General features: G+C 38.4%; 4 protein-coding genes across 4 annotated transcripts; 3 read left to right on the top strand and 1 right to left on the bottom strand.

Annotated features, from left to right (window-relative positions):
* Positions 1–444: 444 nt before the first annotated feature.
* Positions 445–1,605, top strand: LOC140934189 (uncharacterized). Its single transcript, XM_073383860.1, has one exon. The coding sequence runs from the start codon at positions 514–516 to the stop codon at positions 1,603–1,605; it is 1,092 nt and encodes a 363-aa protein (XP_073239961.1). The 5' UTR covers positions 445–513.
* Positions 1,606–3,052: 1,447 nt separating this feature from the next.
* On the top strand, positions 3,053–6,867 carry LOC140934188 (galanin receptor type 1-like). Its single transcript, XM_073383859.1, has 2 exons — positions 3,053–3,164; positions 5,616–6,867. The coding sequence occupies exons 1-2, from the start codon at positions 3,136–3,138 to the stop codon at positions 6,865–6,867; spliced, it is 1,281 nt and encodes a 426-aa protein (XP_073239960.1). The 5' UTR covers positions 3,053–3,135.
* A 4,776-nt stretch (positions 6,868–11,643) lies between these two features.
* Positions 11,644–14,075, bottom strand: LOC140935861 (neuropeptide FF receptor 2-like). Its single transcript, XM_073385438.1, has one exon. It carries the CDS (start codon positions 13,801–13,803, stop codon positions 12,691–12,693), a length of 1,113 nt encoding a protein of 370 aa, XP_073241539.1. The 5' UTR covers positions 13,804–14,075; the 3' UTR covers positions 11,644–12,690.
* Positions 14,076–22,602: 8,527 nt separating this feature from the next.
* Positions 22,603–23,865, top strand: LOC140932675 (galanin receptor 2a-like). The gene has a single exon (XM_073382191.1). It carries the CDS (start codon positions 22,645–22,647, stop codon positions 23,836–23,838), a length of 1,194 nt encoding a protein of 397 aa, XP_073238292.1. The 5' UTR covers positions 22,603–22,644; the 3' UTR covers positions 23,839–23,865.
* The last annotated feature ends 706 nt before the right edge of the window (positions 23,866–24,571 follow it).

Raw genomic sequence — 24,571 nt, 5'->3', positions numbered from 1 at the left:
CCCGTAGGTCCATTTTTGACAAACAAGGTACCCCTTTCGTGTGCGTGGCTTTTATTCATGACCAATTGTACCCCTTTCATGTACTTGTTTAGAACTTTGCATCCCTTAACTCTCGTAAATCAACTGACTTTTAAATATGAATACATGAATCACAAAACCAGAAAGTTTTCTCGACTTTTCACAGCCTTAAAATGCATCTGTTTGCTCTTTTGGGTCCTCTTACAGACCGAAATGACAGATTTCTCTACCATTCCATGTCCTTCAAATAGTAAAACCCCTACCGTTTCATATACCTGAAGCCAGAATTCAAAAAAGGTACTTCTTTCGGGCGGCGGGAGCCTTGACGTATATTAGTTGGACCCCCTGGCAACGCCGTTACTTCATGAATTGTGATCGTCATGCGAGCTCTGCGTTTATTAATGTTCTTATCATTTGCCTTTCAGTTGCATCCACCAAGTACAAACCTAACAATGCTACACTTTACCATCTTTTTGCCGCTACATCTGAATAAAAATGAAAAAACAGAAGCATAATTCAACGAAACTATTCCCCGGAATAGCTGCGAGAAAACCTCAACTCCTCAACAATAGCTGGGCAAAGCTCCTTAGTGAGCAAACATCCGGTAACGATGAGAAAAACAGTGACACGAAAAACACTGGATTAAATGTAAGCTGTGAACGTCTTTTCCTCAAAGTAAAAGAAACAAAAAAAACTGTTCGAACACCTTTTCTGGGGAAATTGGAGAACTGTGTTGAAAGAAGCGAAGAGAGAAACGTAGAAAAACTGAGTGAATTGCGACTGGACAAGAAAAAAATTGGTAGAAGGTTCTTACATAACGATGAAGACGAGTCAAGCGCTGAGATAAGGTCAAGTGATGGAATTTTGTCGGCGGAGGAAACTTCAAGAGCAGCCTTCGTTGAAAACAAAAGAGACGAAGAAGATCACTTGCCGCCTCTTGGGGATTGCAAGTCACTAGCAAAGACAAAAAGGGAAAAATTTGACTTTCCAAAGTCGACAAAAAGTCAAAGAGGTGGATTTTCTAGCGGAAAGTCTCAATTTATTGACTGGCAAAAAATCTTTGTCAACGGAGGATTTCGACCATACGAGTCACGTGATTTACCGACACGCGGAGAGATAAACTTGTTAAAATACAAAACGTGGAACGCGGATGAACCCATAAACTGCGTCACGAAGTGTGCCAAATATTTTGGCCTCGACTGTGACAACATGCACAGTGACGCTGAAAAGTTAGTGAAAAAGGAACCACAAAAACTATACAGCAGCCCGTCTCCAACTTATAAATTCTTCCCTTTCCAAGCTTCAAAACTCAAGAGAGGCTTTGCACCCGAGGAAAGAAGTTTGGAGTCACCGTCTTTAAGAAATCAGTCAAAGGCATATAATTTATGCAACTCGTGTATTGTTCCCCCAGCGACACCCGTGTTATCGATGATCAGATATTCTCCAATTCGATGGAGTCCTTTACAATATGTGGAAAGAGGAAACACTCTTGAAGAATTGGCTGAGTTGTCGACTGAAGGACAAACAACGGATGAGGGAATTCATTCACCGAATGAGAGCGAACTGGAATTGCAAGGAATAAGCTAGCAGACCCTCTAAACTAAGAACAACTTTTCCGATCTCATCAGAGGATCTCTCATTAGACTCATTAGGGTGGGTTTTTCTAAGCTATTTCCTAACCACAAACTAGCGAGCAGTACAAAAACCCCAAAAGCTCAAACAGCTTAAAAACGCCGATTTTGTCATACTTTAAGCTTTGCGCATATCCAGTTAAAGATGCACTTTAGAACTCTAGAGAGCATTCAAGAAGCTCAGCAGAGTAGCCTTCACCTACCCATCAAGCAACTCTTCTCGTGCTTTCCAAGTACCCCGCCCGCCTGCACTTATAACGCGATATACGCACACTAAGCCGTACGGAACCAAGTATTAATTCAGCTCGGTGATTTGTGGATATTTCGCTTTGCGATTGGTTAGTAAATTTCGCGCCACATTTAAAACCAACCAAGTCTTTAATAATTAGGGAAAGTTCATTTAATATGACAAGGGGGGCGGGGGGGGATGAAGATATTGAAGGGGGGGCTCCGAAAATTTTTAGACACCCGAAGGGGGGGCTCTGAAAAAATTGTTGCGCTAGGAGGGGGGGCTCCGAAAATTTGTATACTTCAAAACCAACACATGACATCATCATACAGATCGGATGGTTTTCAACTCAACAATTTAATGACCTGTGCAACTCAGCTATATCACGTGGTTTACACATATAACAAATGTAGCCTCAGCAATTATTACACTCTTGTTCATCCCAAAAATGCTTTAGAAAATTTCAAAAATTAGAAATGCTCAAACTTTTTATGATAAAACCACATTGATTCAACAAGATCTCAAAATCTGCTAACGGGAACTATAAAAACGATGACTCTGTAACAAGAAATGTTGAGAAATGAAGGAGGAGGGGGGGGGGGGCTCTGAAATTTTTTCGACTACCAAGGAGGGGGCTCCTAAAAAATTGAACCGCTAGCGAGGGGGGCTGCTAAAATTTCAAGCTTCGAGTTTCAATATCTTCATCCCCCCTCCCCCCTTGTCATATTAAATGAACTTTCCCTTAAGTTCGGTTATCCCTGGATATATCCCTTTTCGATCTGTTAATTCCCGCGCTTCTAGCCCACTACTTGTAAACTGATTAAGATAAAAAAGACAAATAAATTGCTTTCGGGGAAAGTAAGCGATGGTCGGACGAGTATGATTTGCGGCCCAACCAAATGGGCTGCGCAGAGTTAAACATTTTTTTTTTCTCATTTGAAATTATCGGCAGTAAAAAATGTTTTATTGCCGCTTGCTTTGCTTTACAAATTTACAGGTCAAGAGTCTTAGGAAGGAATAGTTTCATGAAATCCTAAGACGTTCGATAAAATGAGCGCGCAGAAGCAAACGTTCTATTTTGCCTTTATGACGCGGATTTTTTTTCCCATATCATCCGCCATCCTGCGAGGCGAAACGAGTACATTCGTGTCACGTTTAGAGTCTTTAGAGAAGAGACAAAGGGAAAAAGTTTCTAATCTGCCGCGCTATTTTGAGTTTCTTACGTTGTTAGCAACTTCGCCTGCTTTCGGGAAATGAATGAATGAACAACTTTTGCAACGTAGAAGGTAAGAATTGCTTAAAATTTAAATTACTTTGTTTTTCTCATGGCGTAACCTGATGGCCAAGATTGAAAAGTCGTCACGGAGTCGTCATTTTCTTGTCAAACAATGGAAATGCTCGATGTAACAATTTACAATTCAATTATAAATCTTATTGGGGCGGATGTATTCGCAAAAGTATTGGCTTGGAATATTCTTCCTACATTTTTAATAGGAGCTCGTAGGCTCTGGCTGAACAGTATGTTTAGTTTTGGTTGCTATGGTCTCTGACTCAACCGACGATTTTGCGCGCGCAGCCAAAAAAAGGCAATTTCATTCATACGTCATATAATTTTAGAGTTAGTGTCAGCTGCCTTTATTTCCTGGTATACATATTTCCGTTCTTTCTTGGTCTAAATGATTAATCTAGCAATCTATTTCTTGTCTTTTTTTAAAATTAAAGGAAGGCTTGGTATATTGCTCACTTGACGGGGTTGTACCACTCTACTGTTTCGAGTTTAGCTGCATCTATGCTCTTTCAGCATTCCTTGTCACACCCATCCTCATAATACTAAAACACATTTTTATGTCCAAATTACCATGTTGGGTCCTGCTCGTACGTGGGCGTACGTGAGTTTTGATGACATCAACAGGAAAAAGAGGAACTTTCAACTCTCACATAATCAGAGCGCTATGCCTTCCTCTTACAAGGAAGTTATAAATAGAAGCTTTCTTCCGATGATAGTTGACAGGAGTCTTTTAAAACTGATTTCGCCAATAAAAGGACAAGGGGACAGGCAGTGTTTGGGTCAATTTAACATGAATATAGATCCGAGTGAGATTGACAGGCTTTTAGGGTTGCTGTACTCTTGGAGAATGCTCGGAGCATGCAAGTATATATATATATTATTTGGTGTTTAATAAAGCCACGAGAAGTCTTAAACAGTGAGCGAATTTTTTGCGCGATCAAATTAAGGATCTGTGACTTTCTTGATGTTCGAGTTTTAACTGCTTTACTCTCTTCCTTAATACACGTATGCATTGTGACTTTGCTTCCTTCTTTACCAATTAAACCAGTTTTCCAGTAGGTAAACATGTTTTGGCGTCAGCAATCCTCACTTTCTCAAATACCGCCTTTTTGAAAATATCGAATCCTCGTCTTCCACCTGCTGTGGTTTTTTTTATTTCTATCTAATGGGTAATTTTACTATTGTTATACTGGTAAGTGGAAATATTGGCACTGTTTCTGGGCCATTTTCTGTCCATGAGGTTGTTCATAAAGTGGATCTTATTCTAATGTATTTTCAAAATATTCAACATTTAACTTTATGCTCTATGCGAAATTCTGGAAGATGATTGGTTGATTGGACTGTGTAAGTGGCCTACGCTTTCATGCGCTAATGACTTCTTCGCATGCCACTCAGCGAACAATATTAGAACCCTCAGCCTAACTTACAATTGTATTATCTCTCCGTTGGAAGCTTATTCCTATTTGTTTACGTTGCATTTTTGGACCCAAAATACGTCTTAAGCTTTTTGCCGTTGTTTCCGTTTTATTTAGAAATAGTCGCTTTTGAGCTGATTTTAGAGCAATCAGTTGATTGCGAGACGGTTTACACACAGACTTCGTTTGCGATTTAGCTTCGTTCATAAACGCTCTTGTTGCTTGCTCTTCCTACCCCGTTAGGCTACGTGGACCGATATCTCGGTCGACATTACCCACAGTAAACAAGATCCAAATAGATAAATCTCTGCTCGGATATCATAGCCTAGAATAGTTTATGCAGTATTGTAATAATAATAATAATAATAATAATAATAATAATAATAATAATAATAAAATAACACAATGAAAACTGTTTGCTGTCGCCATAAAATGAAGTTTTAAATCAGGACCGCGTTTAAGTGCTATGTTGGATAAGTTTTCGTTTCGTGATGGTTCTCTAGGTCCCTCGTGAAACTAGTAAATGGAGCTCTTCAAAAGTCACATTAAATTAGACGATTGTTTCGCAATATATAAAAATGGGTGATTTAATATTTTTGCATATCACAGGTTTTACTTTAATAATGTGCTGAGACCCCACTGCTACAAAACAATACAAGTGTAACACTTAGTTTTCCAATAATGTCACTGATCACTGCGGGTTTCTGGGGTTACCTGAAATCTGGTCAAACCTTTTTTTTTTAACGGAGTTTTTGTGGGAGAAAGATTGTCTGTTTACAATGCCAGATATTGAAATTAAATTACGTCAATTTTTTTCCTTAAAAAAATTAAAAGGACTTTCTCTATACAAATATTTGCTGAAATTTAAATGATTTCTCGTAAACCCTATCGAAACTAAGACTTGCATGAATATATTATGTTCATAAATTATGAAATGATATAAAAGACACAAGAAGCCCTAACACTGGAGGGACAAAACAAGCTGAAACAATTTGCTGTTTTGTTTAATTCAAGTGCCTTTCCTCTTACAATAGTCTACCACCTGATAAGATCCAACACGCAGCAAAGCTAAATTCAAGTATCATGGAACAAAATCGAAGCCTCCTAAACTGGATGAACCAAAAGGACTTAGTTGTTAACATTTCTAGCGGGGAAAACTCTACTCTAGTATCTTTCCATTCAAGTGACTTGTCCATAGAAAAAGTCTTCAAAACCCTGGCTTACAGCATGGTTGTGGTCTTTTCTGTGATCGGTAATTCTCTGACTATCGCTGCGTTTAAGCTCAATACCTACGGCAAACTTCGCACTGTCAACAACGTGTTTATTGTCAGTATGGCTGCCGCGGACCTACTTATAACATTAGGGAGCATCCCCGAAAGGATCACGAGAATATTGGTTAGTGAACAGTGGATTATTCAAGGAAACGCTGGGATATTTTTCTGCAAAATGACCAACTATGTTGAGAAGCTTTGCATGAACGTGGCCATTCTTCATCTTGCAATGATTGCTACAGATCGTTTTCTTGTGGTGTTTTATCCTCGCAGAAAACTTATCACAAGCCAAAGAGCTCTTCGAATGATTATCATCACTTGGTTTGCGTCAGCTGGTTACTGTGTACCCTTGTTTTACTACGCCAACCTATTGGAGAAAAACGAGAAACTCTTTTGCAAAACGCGAACCTTTTTCCACAACTGGCGGGTTTGGTATCTGCTTTTCCTGTCATTACTTGTTTTAACCCTGCTTGTGGTGGTGGTGTTATATGCCGCAATTGCCATCCGACTTTACAGGCGAAAAACACCCGGTGTACGCCTGTCCTTCAGAAGTCGCAGAGGTGCAAGATTAAACAAACGTGTTCTCAAAATGGTCGCTTTGATCGTATTTACATTTTACTGCTGTTTTCTACCATATTGGATCGGCTGGGTGTTTTGTTCTTATTACTACAACGACACTATCTGCAGTGACACATACGTGTTTGTGGCCATCTTCCTCATTTATGGGAACAGCGCGGTAAATCCAATTATTTACTCGAGCCTCAATCACAATTTTCGCGACTCATTTAGGTTTATTTTCAAAAAGCTTTTTAAATGCTGTTTGCCCCGTAGAGAAACGATATTTCTCAGTACCGAATGCCACGAAAAATACATCGCTAGAAAAGGTTCAGTACAGTGTCTGGATGGGAATGGAATCGCAATTCAAGGTAAGACCATCAAGCAAATGGGGTCGTGGATATATCAACAGGGGGCACAAGTTAGTGCCCAAGAAAGCACCTTCACACTAACTTGGTAGCAGAATAAAGGGCCGCCAGGAGGGACATGGAATCAGGACTTACAGGGAGCTTATAAAGTAACGACGACGGCGACGGCGACAGCAACGAGAACGGCAAAAAGCACGGTTAAGATTGGCAAAACAACAACTATGCACTTTCACCCTTTTTTGTACATTTCATTGCCGTCACTGCCGGACCACAAGGTGAAGCTTCTTAATTTCACGTTTTTTGGAGGACTTGAACACAAGGCAGCGACTTCCTTTTTCTTTTCCTGAACTTCGAAAAAGTGCTTAATAATTGAACCGCAGAAAAAATTTGCCAACATTTGACGAGTTGAACGAGATGGAATAAGAGTGATAAAGTTTGAAGCAGCGCGGATTCACTTTCCAAGTGACGTTTTCGTAGCCGTCCGCCGTCAGTGTCGTTGTTGCTTATGATAAGCTCTCTTGCACTGGACAGCACCCTGCTAGCTATTCGGATAAGTGCAAAGCGTCTGGCTATCGGAAAAAACGTTCGTTGTAACGGGTGAATCTCAGTTCGTTATAACAGGTGTTCCGGCTTTTTTCTTGTCTTTTGCTCTCCTTTGGCGTATGTTTACTATAAAGCAAAAATAAGGAGAAATTAAATTAAAGTGTGTATTAGGGGCCTAGCGGGTAGAATGCCCCATTTAATTGGGAAGGCCAAGTCACTTTAATCAATTAGCAGGATGAATTTTAATGAGTGATCTGAAAAGAAAAACTTTGAACTATGAATAGAAACATTGGTATACGTATAAACCAGATAAGAAAAAAAATTGCGACGTTGGATAGATCCAGACTGTAAACTCAGTATTGTGCAGGGAATTGCTGTTCTGGTCAATAACTTTGACTGTAATGGTTTCAAGGTTAAAGGACTACATTAAGTGGCGTGGAGGTATTAAGAACGAGCTTTTGCTTACAACACCCGCAATTATAGTACGCTGAGCTGTAAGAACGTGCCGCGCTCATTAGCCTGTATTTGAATATCGATATTTTCTCGGTAATTTGCAACTGGTATTGTAAGCAAAAGACACCTTATCAGCATCATTAGCAGAACAATATTGCTGAAACGTTTCAATAAACGAATAAGCCCCAGGGATTTCCATAATCCAGCCTGGCTCGCAGGTGAATCCTTACCTCTGAATCAGAGTAATAGTTGTAAGTTAACTACGGTCTTTGTACAATCAGGAATACTCCCACTTACAGTAGAATTATGATCCCAGGTTTACTAAACTCTTTAACCTTTTAGGCTGACGAACATCCAGTTTTTCTATGAAGTAATACCTCTCAATCAGACTTAAAGATAGTGAGTTTTAAAGAGGAATGATTAACAAGTGAAAAAGGATTTGTTTGCAAAACAAATTCTTCTAAAAATGGGAAATGTGATGGGGAGGATATGCATGTCGACTTTAAGAAAACAAACCAGATACATAACTTCTCATATTTCTTTAGTGTACAGGATATTACGTGTAAATTTAAAAGTGAGGAACACTTCAGGAGCTCTGCCTAAAACCACGACTCAAAAATTACGGTGAACTGCTGACTTATTGCAGTTTGATCTTTAAAATGAAAGACTTTTTGAACTGTTCCATATGTCAAGATACTGTAACAATTGGATTCTATTTATATAAGCCTTGCTTTGAGAATTTTGCAGTATTATAATCATGGCAATAATCTATAGTGTAAGTATGCTGCGCCTAGTATAAGACTGGATATAAGCGTTGTACGTGAGAAAACGTTTTTTGACCAGGTGAATAAAAGCCTTTTTTCAATGTAGGAAGAGTAAATATATCCATTGCCTGATTAAATAACATCTGTCGCAGTTTTACTGATAAAGTAAATATATGATATGATAACACTAATTAAGGCCGATGCATTTATCTGGTTGTTAAGGAAAAAGATATTACAAAGAATTCACCGGGTCACATAATTACTGGTTTTTGGGCTTAACCTCCTCCAATAAAGATAACATTCTAACTTATCTGGCCAAAAAAAGTACAAATGAAGGATTCCAGGGTGTCTATTGTCTGAATAGGGAAAAAAAAAAAAAAAATCAAATCTCCCTCTCGTTGTCGTTCTCGTCTCGAATCTAAAGGTCTCTATTGTGAAATGTCATGTGACCTCAAATAAACGCCAATGGCTTTGTTTCGCTTCTTCGATGAAAGAGCTGTTATTTCCACACTCTCACGAAACAGCTAGTAGGAGGGTCTGAATGGGGGGGTCCACTTGTCGGTTGTCGGTTAAAATTCAGTTACTTTGTCGGTAGTCGGTTAAAATTTTTGATCTTTGTCGGTAGTCGGTTAAACTTTTTGATTTTTGTCGGCTGTTGGAAAATCTCAGTTAATAAGTAAAAACGCTTGTTAATTATTAATATTTTTTATGTATTTCACCCAGTTTCAAGACTTTGATCCCTAAGGAGAGAGTAAAACTTGTAAGAATGCATCATTTGGTTGCACTTAAGCTTCATTAACTCTTGTTTGTTTATGCAACATGATCGTTTATACCACCATTGTTTGCCAAATGAGTATCATGAGTACTGATAAAATCACCAAACCTTTTATTGTAAATGCGAACTTGGTTTCCCTGTCGACTATAGGGCACAGTAAAAAGTAATTAATTAATTAATGGACTCCAGCCTTTTGGATACTTAAATTATTCTTACTTAAAAACTGCAAGGGGTGACAGGCTGCACATCCATACCTTTAATTTTTTGGGCTCTAACAAGCATTTCCTTTGCCATAATTTTCCTTTCTCAAAGAAATAACACTTTAACTCCCTTAGGTTTTTCTGGGATTTTCCCAAGAGGATAAAATGATAGGATCAAGGATAGCTTTTTCTCATTTTTCGTTGAATGTTGTGCCTTGGTATACAACCGGGTTTAAAAAAATTGTCTCAGTGTCAGATACTTCGGCCGTAAATTTCATAGCCAGTAGAGCAGTAGGGTGAAGTAAGTTTAATTGTTCCGTGAATTTGAAGAAATCTAACATGTCTGGTTTACTTATGTCCCATAGGGAAAAATATCATGTAGCGTTTTCAAACAGTGGGTTTAAAAACGGTTTTGCTTAAACTTTGTGTTTCAATATATTTGGCCATGAAAATGTTGGAAACGAAACTGCTGTATGTGCTTATCGCGGTACCGTGGTTTTTTGCTGATAGTGCTTTCCATTAAACTGGAAAGAATTTTCTTTGATGATTAATCTAAGCATTTCCCGTACCAAAACAAGAAACGTTCAGTATTTTCACCTTTGTCTTTTCAATAAAATTTATAAAGTCGGTAGCATCTTTAAGGTGTGTCTTCTGTGATTATGATATTGGTTGTAGTAATGTACCCGTATCAACAAAAGAGGAAGTTCTTTCTGTTAGACCATCTGATGAGTCATAAATTTAAAGAGGTTACTTCCTAACGGCTAGAAAAAAATGCAAAATTCTCTTTTTTCTGAAAACAAATATTGATATTGTCAGCCCATGTCGGTAGTCGGTTAATATTTTTCCTGTCGGTAGTCGGTAATTTTTCACTCGTTTTGTCGGTAGTCAGTGCTATTTTTCGCCCTTTGTCGCTAGTCGGTTAACCCCATTCACACCTTCTAGTGGGGAATATTTTTTGGAATGCAAACAAGAGAGTTATGCAAATTACGTCATCATTTTTGGCTTTTTTGTCTCATTTTATCGTCATCGAGAAATGCAAAGCAAAAAATTTAAAACTGGGCTCCGTTTTTGAAACCATGGGAAGAGCAAAATTGCCAAATAAGAAGGTATAATCTACCGTCATGGTAAATTAATTTACCCAGAAATGGTTCCATCTATGTGCGAATGCCCGAATTAGCCAGCTTTCAAAACGTCACTCAGTTTGAATGTGTCATCAGTCAAGATGGTCAATTTACCGAAGTAGGTGATTATAAACCAAATCACGTTTTATATCTCTCCTTCACAGCACGGAATTCTAGTAAAGGTATGATTTCTTTTACTTGCCAAACAAATGGAGAGCAAAAACATGAGAGCAAGCATTTTAACCTCAAAGAAGCTTGCGAGAGCATGTTTTTTATCCTGCTTATGCTACGTGATCGGCTTACGAGATCCCTGATATAATGGGACAGCTTACAAAGAACTCATCACTAAATCAGTAATGAAAGTAGTTCTAAATTGATGTCTCTGACTACCGTCTCACGTCTGATGTAGACACGTTTGATTTTAAAGTTCATGTATTTTTGATATGGCTCGGCGAAACTAGTCAAAAATTCTAGTGAGTGAAATGAGAAGAGATCCGCCAAAAAAAAAATTGCCTTCTCTTCTAAAGCCGATGCCATAAACTTGCAGTTGTATTTAATCGAGTCTGCTTAAAAAGACACTCAATCCTTGTTTGGAAGAAAGATTTAATGAGACTTGGGAAAATAAGGGAAAATGCCTTTTGCAGGTGGATTCAAGAGGCGAAAAGAGTAGAAAAAGCGATAAGGGGGAAATTAACTTTGCAGAAAGAACGAGATGTTGTAAACGCGAAATGAAAAGCATTAAAATGAGAAAACCGTCGCCAGAGCAGTAACTAAAGCACGGCTAGCACGACTTAGTGCGTGACGATAGTACGCGTAGTAGGACTTCGCGCGTGGGCGTAAATGATGCGATGTGTATGATGGTCTATTTTTTTTATAATATGCGTTTGTATAAAAGCATTAGGACAAAAATAACTAAAAAGGTGTGCAGGGAACTCGACATATCTCATAAATATTGTCCATTTCTCATCTCAACAAACTGGGACAATTCTATGCATTTTTTAAAATTTAATTTCTTCAAAAATTACCATGTCTTCATGTACTTGACTAAGAGAATTGAAACATGAAATTATTGATTTCCGAATTTACTGTTATTTTAGGCTGCAAAAATTACTAATAACCAAACACTAACTTACTCCTTAAACACCTTAAAATAAAATAAAAATCTGTTAAAGTGAAATAAACCATTTTTCCCTTGCGTGTTTCAGCGCCAAATGGGAGTAAAAGAAAAGTAATAACTCTTTAAAGTAAGATTAATTATTTTTAGTTTAAACTTTTAAGCATATTGCAGCGTTGCCATGATACCACTAAGACGCCATAAAACTTTTATAATATAGGTATATCATTCATTTGTTTTACCTCAAGTCGTATACAGGCGTAATGAAATCTTTTTTAATTCTACAACGCTTTGTTAATTGTTTAACGCTCCTTTTAAGATCTCGCAGAGCAGATTACGGCTAAGCGCCGGGAAAGATCATAAACAAAACACTCTAGCCAATCACAGTGGTTGCAGGCGAACCAGTAAACAAAATGACAAACCGACTAAGGAAAGTTTCTAGAACATACACGAATTAAGGCAAGAAATGAGGGGCGTGAGAAAAATCGCAATCGATCTCTGGAAATTAGAACAAGACGATTATTAGCCAGTCACAAATCTCGAGACCAAAAACAGTTGCGAAATTATTGAAAATCGCTTTACAACTTTGATAGAAAACAGGAAATGCAAAATATTGAAATTTCCAAATCTCCCATCGTGTGAAAGACAGATTGCTTTGAACTGATATCTTATTATCCTGTTTCGTTTTCTGTACTCGTTTGCGGGGGTGTGCGAGACACCTATTGTTTAGAGAGACACCTAGTTTAGACAAGAGAGAATTCTTGAAAATTAAAGAAAAACGGGTAAATTGAATATTAAAACGTTAATGGAAGGAATTGTACGCGTAGAAATATATAAACAACTGGAAGTAAAGGTACGGCATTAACAGTTACGCCCAGCATCACGTATAACAATTGCTACATAACAGGCTTTGCAGCGTCGAAAAGACGACCTTTTTCACTAATTTTACACCTGTGTACCAGTTTGTTTTCTTAAGTTAAACATTTTTGCATCTAATATGCTTTGGCGTTTGATTATGTTGGCCGAAATCCTTTCGCTGGTGTTATCACTACTGCGGGCCTCGCCAAGTAAGCCTCGTTTTTTCTTGCAGCATAGACAATGTTGTATCATGTTTGTAAAGATTAAGCGAAAAGCAACCTGAAAATACTCGTTGAAAAATGAATAAATAATGGGGTTAACAGCACTGTTAGCGTACATAAGTAAAATTGAAATAAAGGTGTATGTATTGTTGCAGATGATTTTCGACCAAGAGCACAAGATCCAGCCCATCCAATACGGCAGAAAACAGCAATAAAATGCTAACAGAACCATGGCCACCATTTTGAGAACTCGATTGTTCAATCGTGTGCAATTGCGGCTTTTTAACGAGGGACGTTCACCGGGTGTCTTACTTCTACAAAGCTGGATAGCTATTGCGCTGTATAATATGACCACTAGAAGCAAACTTGTCAAAAGCAGGGACAGGAAAATCAGATACCAAACGCGCCAATTTTGGAAAAAGTATCGCGTTTTGCAAAAGAGTTTTCCGTCGCTCTCCAGTAGGTTGGCATAGTAAAACAAGGGCACACAGTAACCAGCTGATGCAAACCAAGTGATAACAATCATTCGAAGAGCTCTTTTGCTTGTAATAAGTTTTCTGCGAGGATAAAACACCACAAGAAAACGATCTGTAGCAATCATCACAAGATGAAGAATGGTTACGTTTACGCAAAGTTTCTCAACGAAGTTCGTCGTTCGGCAGAAAAATATTCCCGCGTTTCCTCCAATAATCCACTGGTCATTGACCAATATTCTCGTGATCCTTTCAGGGATGCTCCCTAATGTCATCAATAAGTCTGCGGCAGCCATACTGACAATAAACATGTTGTTGACAGTGCGTAGTTTTCCACTGGTGTTAAGTTTGAACGCAGCGATAATCAGTGAATTACCGATCACAGAAAAGAACACAATTACGCCATAAGCCAGGGTTTTGAAAGCTTTCTCCATAGCACCGGTGTCTGTAGCACTTGGGGAAGTTGCGTTTTCTTCACGGGAAATATTACCAATTACTTCCGCCATTTCAGTTTTGTCGGTTAAAACTCTTCCTCAGCCTTCTTGAAATGATTTTACCTCTTGACGGAAACAAAATTTGATTGTAATTCTAATTTCAAACATCGCCTTGAGGAACTTTGTGAAACTAAAGAGTGTTCGTCCTTTAGCCGACTTATTTAAATCATTAATGACGCATGCATATCTGATGTGCGTAATTTCAGTTTCTGTTAATTACTATGAATAAGGAATTCTTGTGTCTTTTATTGGGTCACTCGTCATAAATTAGGATTCACTGGCAAACAGTATAAATATTAAACTCAAAATAATTGACCAATAAAACAAAAGGAAACAATAAAATGTCCATGAAATTCAAAATTGCTTTGTAAACATAAAGCACTTTCCCCTCTAATGTCATCTTAGGAATAATCATATAAGAAAGTATTTTTTTCTATTATTGGTGCGAAATATTTTATTTTTTCTTACTAGTAAAATTCGATTGTAGCCTTAGCGCAAAAGACCTTTTACATTCAAACAATGTTTAAAATCATCTAACTGATGGCGAACATGTACAGGACCTATTTCTATTTTTAAACATGTTGAAGGGAACTCACTGTGTTTGTGCATGTAGATCAAACCAACATCTAATTAATTGACAATTCGAGTTCTTTTCTTCTCGAGCGGTCGATCTATCGGTATAAGGAAGTCTCTTCAAAAAGATCCTTTTATTGATTAGTGATATAGATTTCGCTCACCCTTAAATTCTTCCATGGACATCTTTTATGAAATTATATAAGGGAAGTTCTATATTTTTTGTCCGAACCTTACAACCTTATAAAGTGTTCGTTTGTATTCCAGACGGTCCGAAAAACAGGTGGAGGAAAGGGAATTTTATAAAGCTTCAATTTATTTTCTCTAGAAATGACGTGGCCATCAGCAGTCCGATCCCCCTTATCTTTCGATTATCTTAACCAGTACGATAGTTCAGTATAATAGCCTCATCTCTCCGCGCCTTATCAGGAAAAAAACGTGACAAGCTTGAGGCACTTTCTATTAGACCGATGGTTTCCTCACTGTTAAAGTACACGTGCATCCATTAGCTGAAATGCCCATATCTAAAAATAATTACAGTATGTCAAACAGATACTTGATACTAAGATACGATCGATCCTCACTACGTGCCTATAAATTGCCTTGGCAAAAATAGAACCGAAGTTGGAAGAAGATTAAAACTATTATACAATCTTTAGTCAAAATACCATAAACCACGTTTGGAAGTGAACATGATCTTCGCAGTAGAATGAAAAACCTATGTAATTCAAAAACAACCAGAAAAAATTCACGTCTATTGAGAAAACCGAAGTAATACAATATCAGCTTTTGACTAAATTTTCTGAGGAAATCAATCAAAAGCCAAGGTGGTTGAGTAACACCTACAGGCCCCCAATATAACAGTATAAAGTTCCGTTGTTCAGCTCTAAATTTTTACAAAACGTCAGGAGGCCATAGATTAGCTTGTTAACAATACTGGCCAAATTTTTATGGTACAAGTCGTGAACAAGTGTCATCCTCCCATGCAACAAAAACAGTGTCAATTTCCGGCGCTCAGCTCTAAATTTTAAGAAAATGTTTTGAGGCAACACTGGCCATATCTTTCTCTTGTTATGGTTTAAGTCGTGAATAAGTGTCCTCCCCCCCCCAAAAAAGTGTTTAGGCATCATAAAATTTCGACATTCACAAAGGTGCCTTTAATTCCAAGCAACATATTGCTAAGAGAGACGAGAAGAAATTGTAGTGTGTAGAACCTTAACAGGATGTGTGTTACCAAATTACAATTTTTTTTTGTAATTTGCTTACCCACGAAACAGTATGATTAGTAGCCCAACACAGCGTTGCAACATTGTTGCGACATTGTATCGGATGGTTACAACATTATTCCAACATTTGCAGCGCTGTGTTGCGAATCGTACAGTGACGAGTCTCCACAAACTAGCACTCTTTGTGATCGTAATGGTTACAGCCTTGTTGATCGACGTATCCAGAACTTGTTAATTGTTGTATTTAAGACAATTAACAATTATCCCCCTGAATATCTGTGAGACCTATATTTAGATTAACAGACAACATCAAAAACCTGAGATGGGTTAACAAGCTGCAAGTACCGAAACCTAATACGGCTCGTTATGGCAAGAACTCAGTAAAGTACTTGGCGACTATCACTTGGAACAAGATTTCTGATACCTTAAGATCCCTAAGAACTTTGTTAGCTTTCGAAAAAGCAGTCCGACAGCTAAGGTTTTAGCTAATTCTATATAATATCTATGTTCTATTATAATAAGTAATTGGGCTTTTTAAATAGCTATGTCACGTAATGTTTAGGCTTTATACTGTAAATAAGTTTTTGGATTTCCCTTTCTTTCTCTATTATTTTATTTCTTTGTTTTGTTTTCTTTGCTTTTTTTCCCCTCGGCTTATTAGCATAAATTTGTTAGAGGTCTAACCAACCTCATCAAACCCGAGATTAAATAAAGCTTCATTCATTCATTTACTCGTCACATCACCTTAAGACCTGGTTTACAGCCGCCGGTTAGATTCATATTCAGGTTATTTATAGATTAATTGTCAAAAGAACCTTCGTCAAATTACCATGCGGGCAGAAGTAACTTTTACTGGTTTGCCTCTCTCCTCCACCTTAAAAGTAGACACAAAGAGACTTCTGCGGAGGAGAGAGCTGACGTGCGAAAAGTATAGGGACGTTACCATCCGACGATGCGACGGCAACGAGAACGTCAAGTAGGCAAAACAACAACTTTGCACGTGCAGCTCACTTTTGTGTACATTTCTTTGCCGTTTTTGCACGACTAAAGGTGATGTTACACGGTACGATTCGCAACGACGATTTTTAACGCAACACAGCGTTGCAATGTTGGAACAATGTTGTTACCCTTCGAAACAATGTCGCAACAATGTTGCAACGCTGGGTTGCACTAAAAATCGTCGTTGCGAATCGTCCCGTGTAACATCACCTTAAGACGTGAAATTGCCTGATTTTACTTTTTAGGGAAGACGTAAACAAGCGACGCCGAAATTTGAGTCTCTTTCTAAATTTGAATATGGTTCTTAGAATTTCAACTACGGGAGGGTTCGCCTACATTTGACAAAGCAAGTGAGTTGGAATAATCGTGATAAAGACCGAAAGAGCGCAATTTCATTTTTGAAGCGACATTTTCACTGCCGTCGCGTCGGCCGATTGTAAAGTCCCTAGTATCTTTTGCCGAGAAACGTGGCATTTTCATTGCCCATGCTATTTGGGACCTTACAATCCGACAAAGGCGACGTCCATGAAAACGTCCCGGGAAAAAATAGACTTCGCGTCCTTTCACTTTTTTGCGATTATCGTAAGTCGCACAGTTGCTTAAGAGAAAGGACGCTACAATAGGTTGGAGCTGAGGAGAAGGGACCTCGCCCGAGTTCAGACAGGGATGGTAGAATTTTTCGACTTACCGTTCCCGTCCTCAAGTAAACTTAAAATTTGGTCATTTTACGTGGTAGTTGTGCAGGGACGGTAAAGACAATTTCTAAAAAGCGTGATGCACGTGCAGAGTTGTCTTTTTGCTAATTAGACCTATTGCTTTTCGTCCTTCCTATCGCCGTCGCCGTCGCCGTCGCCGTCGCCGTCGCCTTTGAAGTTTCGTAAGGTCCTTTAAGATAACGACGGCGACGGTTACGAAAACGTCACTAAAAAGTGAAGTCGCGCTGCTTTAAACCGTATCTCGCTTTTTCCATCTCGTTCAATTGGTCAAATCTTGGCAATTTTTTCTGGAAGTTGATTGAATTCTAAAAGACTGTATCGAAGTCCAGGAAAAGAAAAAGAAAGTCGTTGTCTCGAGTTCACGTCCTCCATAAAAGGCAAAGGAATGTACAATATAAAAAAGAGTGATGCACGTGCAGAGTTGTTGTTTTGCCAATCTAAGACCCTGTTTACATGAAGGTGGGAGACCCCTAGTAGGTGAGGTAACATGGGACGGGTTGCCCCACCTAAAATGTAAACGTGATCACATTAAAATGAGAGATTATATGGACAGGCGGGTTACCCCACCTCCATGTAAACAGGCCCTAAACCACACTTTTATTAAAAGACACCCTGTTCAGCACGCTAAATTGTGAAATTGTGTACTCTGTTTAAGATTCAAAATACTGAAAACCACACCCTGTTCAGCGGCGCGTACCCTTCTAGGCCAAATGAGGAATCGCCCCCACCCCCTGGGACATGGAGTTAACCCTAACACGATTCGCAGTTAAGAAATGTTAGTATTCGGCTAACTTTAGCTTTCTGCCCCTCAGACACAATTTGAATCAGATTGGGTGGGTGTCCAAGGCACCAATTTCAGCAGCAATTGTCTTTTCAGTTTTTTACAATTTTGGGAAAAATAGCCTTAAGTGTTGAAGGAAGCAGACTTCCCGTCGCCATTTTTAAAATCAATTTTGTATGCGAAGCATTATGGCTAAAGGTAATGGCAACTCGTTATTTATTCTCGCTTAATTATCTTCCATTGAATAAAATATAATGATATCAACAAGTATAGACAAATTTCCTGTTTTTTTTTTTCACCACATTGAAAATGCGTGGTCATATTTTCCTCAAAAAAATCGTGAAAACTTCGAATTTCTGCCCAATCATTGCCATGAATTTTTTCATTTTTCATTTTTTTTATTGATTTTCCAGAGGCTTTTAAAAGAATCTCCTTAACAAGGAAAAATAGTAGGATACATAAAACCATAAGTTTTTTATTAGTTGTCAATTCTTACCTCTAGTTTAACAAGTCTTGTCTTGACCAACTCTCAAATATTAATGCAAACATCGAAACCAAAAAACAAACCCGAAAACCACAGATTTCCATACATCCGACGTTTTGCCAGCTGTTTTGAAAATATGGAAGATGTTATGCAAACTGAAAGACAAACTTAATTTTTAAGCAAAATTTCAAAGACGGTGTTGCCACACGAAATCTCTAAACTCGCGGATGCAAGCTGGATTTTAACACACAGTCTTACAGTGATAAAAATGTAGAAGTTGTCAAGAAGTGTCCAATTTTCACTTGTGCATACCACAGCGTTTAACAGACGCGATGAGAAAGTTAATTACAAAGACGATTGCGCGGGTTTCAGGAGGATTGTCAGTGAATTTATGAGCTAACCGATAAAGGCAGCTGAGTTCTTTGTAGGTATTGCTTTCGGGTGTGTGAATCATAATCATAATGATAAAACAAAGGCAAAGTCGTACATCTATCATAAAGTATGTAAAAAAATCACCAAATGATGATATTTTCTCAGAAATGAATTAATTGGCCTCCTCAAACTGACGCAGCTAAAGAACATTCTAGGGCTTATTCGCAAAAACAAAAACGATTGTCAGAAGGCGACCCGTGTCAAAAAATAATAAGAAGGCTAAGTTTTGAATAAAAGGAAGATATAACTACCCCTCTAAACTTTTTTTTGTCTTGTTTAGGCCATAACCTTTTTTTCACCGTTAAGCGTCGTCCGACCGACCTAATCTGAAAATGAACACTGTAGCAGCATTTCGTAGCACAGAAGTTTCGGCAGTGTATCCTATTTGCCATGTTCGGTTTTACTTTTACTATGACATCAACCAGCACATTTTCCGCCATATTGACTTTTGTCTTGTTGTTTCCCGCCTCCACGGCAACGATGCTGGGGTTTCAGGCCTTCTAAAAAACTTCTTTTGATTTTTGTTGTTACTTTTTTTCATCCGACATACCGACACAAAATCAGCAGGAAACGCATTCGACGCTAAACAAACAACCAAACAAACAATTGTCAAAAAAAGGGGGATGGCCTTACTCTCCCCTAAACAACACATATCATCTTCCACGTTGCAAGTGACCTCGAGCCCGCGTAGTCCCTGTGCGGCGTCTTCACAGGCCTTCTCGGTCAAAAGATTCGGTGACATAGCCGAGACAAACGGGAAAACTCGCTCGGCCCACGTGACTCGAAACTCATAGGCCGTGCGGAATAATGAGGCCTAGGGACTTGGCAAGCCTCGCGCCTCGTGCAAGACAGCTAGTACGGTTGGATTCATTAAACTTGCTTAATTAAAAATAGTAATAATAATGAATTAATAAATAACGATTTAGAGGTGGCATATCCACATAGTCGGTGTTGTTCTTTGCCTACCTGATTGCTGGTCGAATTGGAATTTGGATCTATTGCTTGTTAAGAAGAGAAGAAAACCGGAGTACCCGGAGAAAAACCTCTTGGAGCAAAGGAAAGAACCAACAACAAACTCAACCCATATTACCCAGGCCACACTAGTGGGAGGCGAGTGCTCTCAACTCTGCCCCACCCTTGCTCAGCTGCTTGCTCCTCAATGGGTTACTGAAGTGAGATTGTTCGTAGACTATGAATCTCTACATACTTTGTAAATACTCCTTTCATTAAATATTTCTCTCTTATTTATCGAAATTGCCTGGATTTCTTCCGTAGATTCTCAAGTTTATAATTGTTATTTTTGTTACGATTCTCTAATAAACATTTAAATGGCTTCCTTACTTTCTGTCACTTTGAAATTAGAAGATTTATTTTTACGGCCTCTTGGAATAATCTTGGATAAGCCGTTTGCTGGCAAATGCCATAAAATCTTACATCATTTGCAATTCTTGCAAGTTTTGATCTTCTAATCTGCAAAATGCCGCCGATATCATGTACCAAGTGCAGTATTGTTCTGAAAGTTGCCAGTTAAGTTCAAAATTGTTTTTTAAAAGGCATTGTCTTTGCTTTTCACAAAACAAAATCAAAATCATTTTCCCTAGGGGATTTGTAAATTGCAGTGTAGGTTTAATGCTTGCTTGTTATCGTCTTGTTCAATAAAATAAAAACTGTTTCAAGTTCTTCGGTCAACCAAGTTTCGACAAGTGAAGTCGAAATACAGCAAGATACAGTGGAACCTCGATTAACGACGGGCCGAGGAGGGACCGGCAAAATTTGTTCGTTATACCGAGGATTCCGTCCCTGATAGAGGTTGGTTATATCTAGGTTCCACTGTACCTTGCTACTTGGGGCCTGTTTTGGATTCCGGTGAACGTAGCTCGGTTTGCAGTTCCAAATTGAAAATTAAGAAAAAAAATATGAAAATTACGGTAAACAGAGAACTAATTGCTACCTTAGACTGGTATATGTTTTATTTTATTACATGAAATTCAGATTCTGAATGCCTTTGCAATGCAGGAAAATGAAAACAAAAGCACGTATCGTACCCTTGAATGGCAAGTTTGATATAGGGGGAAATAATAGATATTTTTAGGTTGCTCTCTCTTACAAAGGGATGGAGGATCTACCGGATAACTGATAAGTGGACCGCACGCGCGGTCATTAATTGCTGCTTAAATCATCCCAAGAGGAGAATTATAACAACATCTATATAAAGAATCGTGTTTTTTTAATGATCTCTGCCGGTAAATAAACTGTGCACCGGAAAAGATGGGGACATTTAATTTAAAAACGTATTCAAGGAGGCTTTTGAACTCATTTTCCTATATTGTTCTTTATTTATACCGCCACTTCTTTGCACGTAGGCAGGAAACAGTTTGTCATGTTCCTCCCATTTTTGATGATTTAACATCGGCGATCATAGTATTTCCTGATTATTTTGAATTGAAACTCGTCCAGAATTTTCTCTACTGTTAGTTCTTGAAAGAAATTGACCCTTTTCTACAGTTTATGACTGCTTAGCATTTCTAATTATTTTTTTAAGTGTGTTAAGTTGCTGAGTTAGTGTGGCAGCTGCTTAAAATTGATTTATCAAGCAAGAATAACCAAGGGAGAATATACGCCAGTTTAAAAATGATTTATGCCTTATAGTTTATTAAAATGATTTTTTGCCGTTAGGACAGTCGACTTACTTTTATTTTGTGAACTACTCAGCAACAGGGAGTCAAGGATACGCAATCCTAAAGGAAATTTACGGGGCTTTTTTTTGCGTGAGAGAATAAGTCATTATAAAACTGTTAAAGCGACACCACGATCAGAAATGAACCGTTTTCTAATTAAATGTGGGTGTATTTTTATTTTTTCACTTTCAAACTAAAACCTGAAAGTCACGTTTATAGTCCTCCTATTAATATACACTGTTTTTGTGATCTAGAAAGTTTGATGAAGGACTAGAGATTCAAGCAAAATTAGAGCTTTCAGAAAGTAGTCACCCGTGGTGTTGTATTGTCCTTAAAAATCCCTGTGAAAAAACACTTTTATGCATTTCATTTTTGAGTGGAGTAACACCTTGCAAGTCAAAACCTAAAATTGCGAAAGCTTACGTCGACTATCAACTATGGCCTTTTCTGTGACGAAACAAACAACGGATGCGAAGAAGACTAACTAATACGAGTCATACACATAAATTCTATTAACAGACCTTCTGATATAACAACCTGGTTCGACACCTAGAAAAATACAAGACAAGACCATTGACGACGTATTCTACGTAATCTTAGTGATATTTTAACCGAAGATTTTTTATAGCAAAGTGTCTTTCGATCAAACTCAGAACTGATCAAGGTATTGGATTTCAGTAGGAGTCTTAGTGAGAAGGATATCTCGGGCTGCAGCCTACACAAGGGACTATTAATAATGACCCTTTTTTGCAGAGACGTGATTTTGCACCACAGAACAAACGGGAGGATGTAAATTGTTGATTGTTAGCAAAGAACCTTAAAAGCAAGACCATAGTCGTAAAAGGCACGTTTAGAATGGCGAGCCATTGAGAAATTTGGTCCACATCTTCCTGATTTAATGCAAATGAAAATCTATTTGTAACTGAATATGATTCTAAAGCTCTGTTTAACTTAACTTTGGATTATGGAGAATGTAACCAAAGTCTCCGATCCAGTGCATACAAGCAAAACGCCAGCCAACTCCAGCGAGGATTTACAAGTCTCGATGGCACAGATTGCCAAAGCTGTTGCATACGCAGCTATACTGCTATTGTCTATCTGTGGAAACACACTCATTCTCATCGTGGTGAAAAAGAACATAGGAGGCCAGATGCGATCTGTACGGAACTATCTTCTCACCAGCATGGCTGCTACAGATTTGTTAATTACGATCGGCAGTATGCCCGAAAGACTTACAAGGGTTTTGACGAACGACGAATGGCTTATTGACGGTGCTATGGGAACCGCACTGTGCAAAGTAACAAACTTTTTTGAAAAACTCGCTCTCAGCGTTTCTATCGTCAATCTAGCTCTTGTTGCGGTTGATCGATTTTTGGCGGTAATGTTCCCTCATAAAAAGTATTTCACAAGGCGCAAGGCGTTTACAGCTATTGCTTTGGTATGGCTGACTTCCGCGCTATACTGTTCGCCAGAACTATACTATGGCGGGTTGCTGAAGAAACGAGGAAAAACTCTATGTAAAGTTCGACAATTTTTTCCAAATTGGAAGGCGTGGTATTTACTATACCTGGCAGAGCTTTTTCTGACTCTTCTCCTAGTTTTATCAATTTACACCTCCATTCTTTGCAAACTTTGGCGACGGCAACCTCCAAACAGGATTGGAATGGCGAGGGAAGATTCCTTGAGGGACAGTTGTATCACAGCGAATCGCCCTGACCGCGATGCAAAAATCAATCGAAGAGTTATCAAAGTGATGGCAGCGATATTGATCGCGTTTTATATCTGCTTTCTCCCGTACTGGATCGGCTGGGTGTTCTGTTCTTACTATTATTCAAAGATTATTTGCAATGAAACCTACATCTTTATTTCTATTTTTCTTTGTTACGCAAATAGCAGCTTAAACCCGGTTATTTACTGCGCGTTCAGCGAGAATTTTCGCCTTGCTTTTAAAGTGGTTGTCAAACAAACATGCCCGTGTTTTGCCAGCTCTAGTTCATGGCGAAGAAGAGTGACACCTCTAATATCGGCAGTTGTGTTTAATAGGTTGTCACTTAACTCCCTTGAAAGAAATCAAGGTGACATTAGAGTGAGAGAAAGTATTAAGGAAGAGAATGAGATTGGAAGTGGTAACAGAAAAGTTCTGACAACAGAATTGTAACACCAAATCATATCCATAACTACATTCTCTAGCCTAAGTACGGATCATCTTTGTGTACGTTCAGTTCAAAGTCGAAAGAAAGTACAGCTTACAATAATGATAATAGTAATAATAATAATAATACTAATACTAATACTACTACTACTACTACTAATAATAATAACCTATTTATAGTTCATTTCAATTAAAAACTAGTACAACGTATTCTAACTAAAAAAGGAAATAACACAGCGCCCTTAGTGAATATTGGCGAGTCCTTTTTGAATACCCTGTATCTGGGTCAGTGTCCGAAAGTGGCCTTAAGCTACGTTACGGTAAAACGAGCAACCAAAACTTGCGACTTGTTCTGCAACATTGCTGCAAATTGAGTTGATTCGCAACTTGTTTTGTAACATTGCTGCGAAATGATTTGAAAAGTTTTACTACCTACGAATCAAACCTATCTTCACCGCAACAAGTCAGGTTGTTGCGGGTCCGGTTTGCGAAAATTTGTTGCAGAAAGTAAAGAGTAGTTCTACTTGTTACAACATTTTTTCGCAACCTGTAACAACCGTGCCTAATTTGTTGGAAGACAGGTGGTAAGACCAGCTACATTACTTTTCTGTACTAATAATGGCGTAGAAAAGTGGAAATTCGTGATTTCCAAGACTGGGTGCATTGCTTGGACCTCCCAACCCCCCCCCCCCCTCCAAGAAAGGGGAGGAAAATACATGGATGTGCCCTGTTAAAGTAT

Source organism: Porites lutea, chromosome 4 (genome assembly GCF_958299795.1).
Source record: "Porites lutea chromosome 4, jaPorLute2.1, whole genome shotgun sequence".
Classification (NCBI taxonomy): Eukaryota; Metazoa; Cnidaria; class Anthozoa; order Scleractinia; family Poritidae; genus Porites; species Porites lutea.
The sequence above is the reverse complement of the archived record's forward strand: the minus strand, read 5'-3'. Positions and strand labels throughout refer to the sequence as shown.

Coding starts and splice junctions, on each gene's coding strand:
- LOC140934189 (XM_073383860.1), top strand. CDS start 514: ATGAAAAAACAGAAGCATAATTCAACGAAACTATTCCCCGGAATAGCT.
- LOC140934188 (XM_073383859.1), top strand. CDS start 3,136: ATGAATGAACAACTTTTGCAACGTAGAAG. Junction 3,165..5,615: donor CAACTTTTGCAACGTAGAAG/GTAAGAATTGCT, acceptor CTCTTACAATAG/TCTACCACCTGATAAGATCC.
- LOC140935861 (XM_073385438.1), bottom strand. CDS start 13,803: ATGGCGGAAGTAATTGGTAATATTTCCCGTGAAGAAAACGCAACTTCC.
- LOC140932675 (XM_073382191.1), top strand. CDS start 22,645: ATGGAGAATGTAACCAAAGTCTCCGATCCAGTGCATACAAGCAAAACG.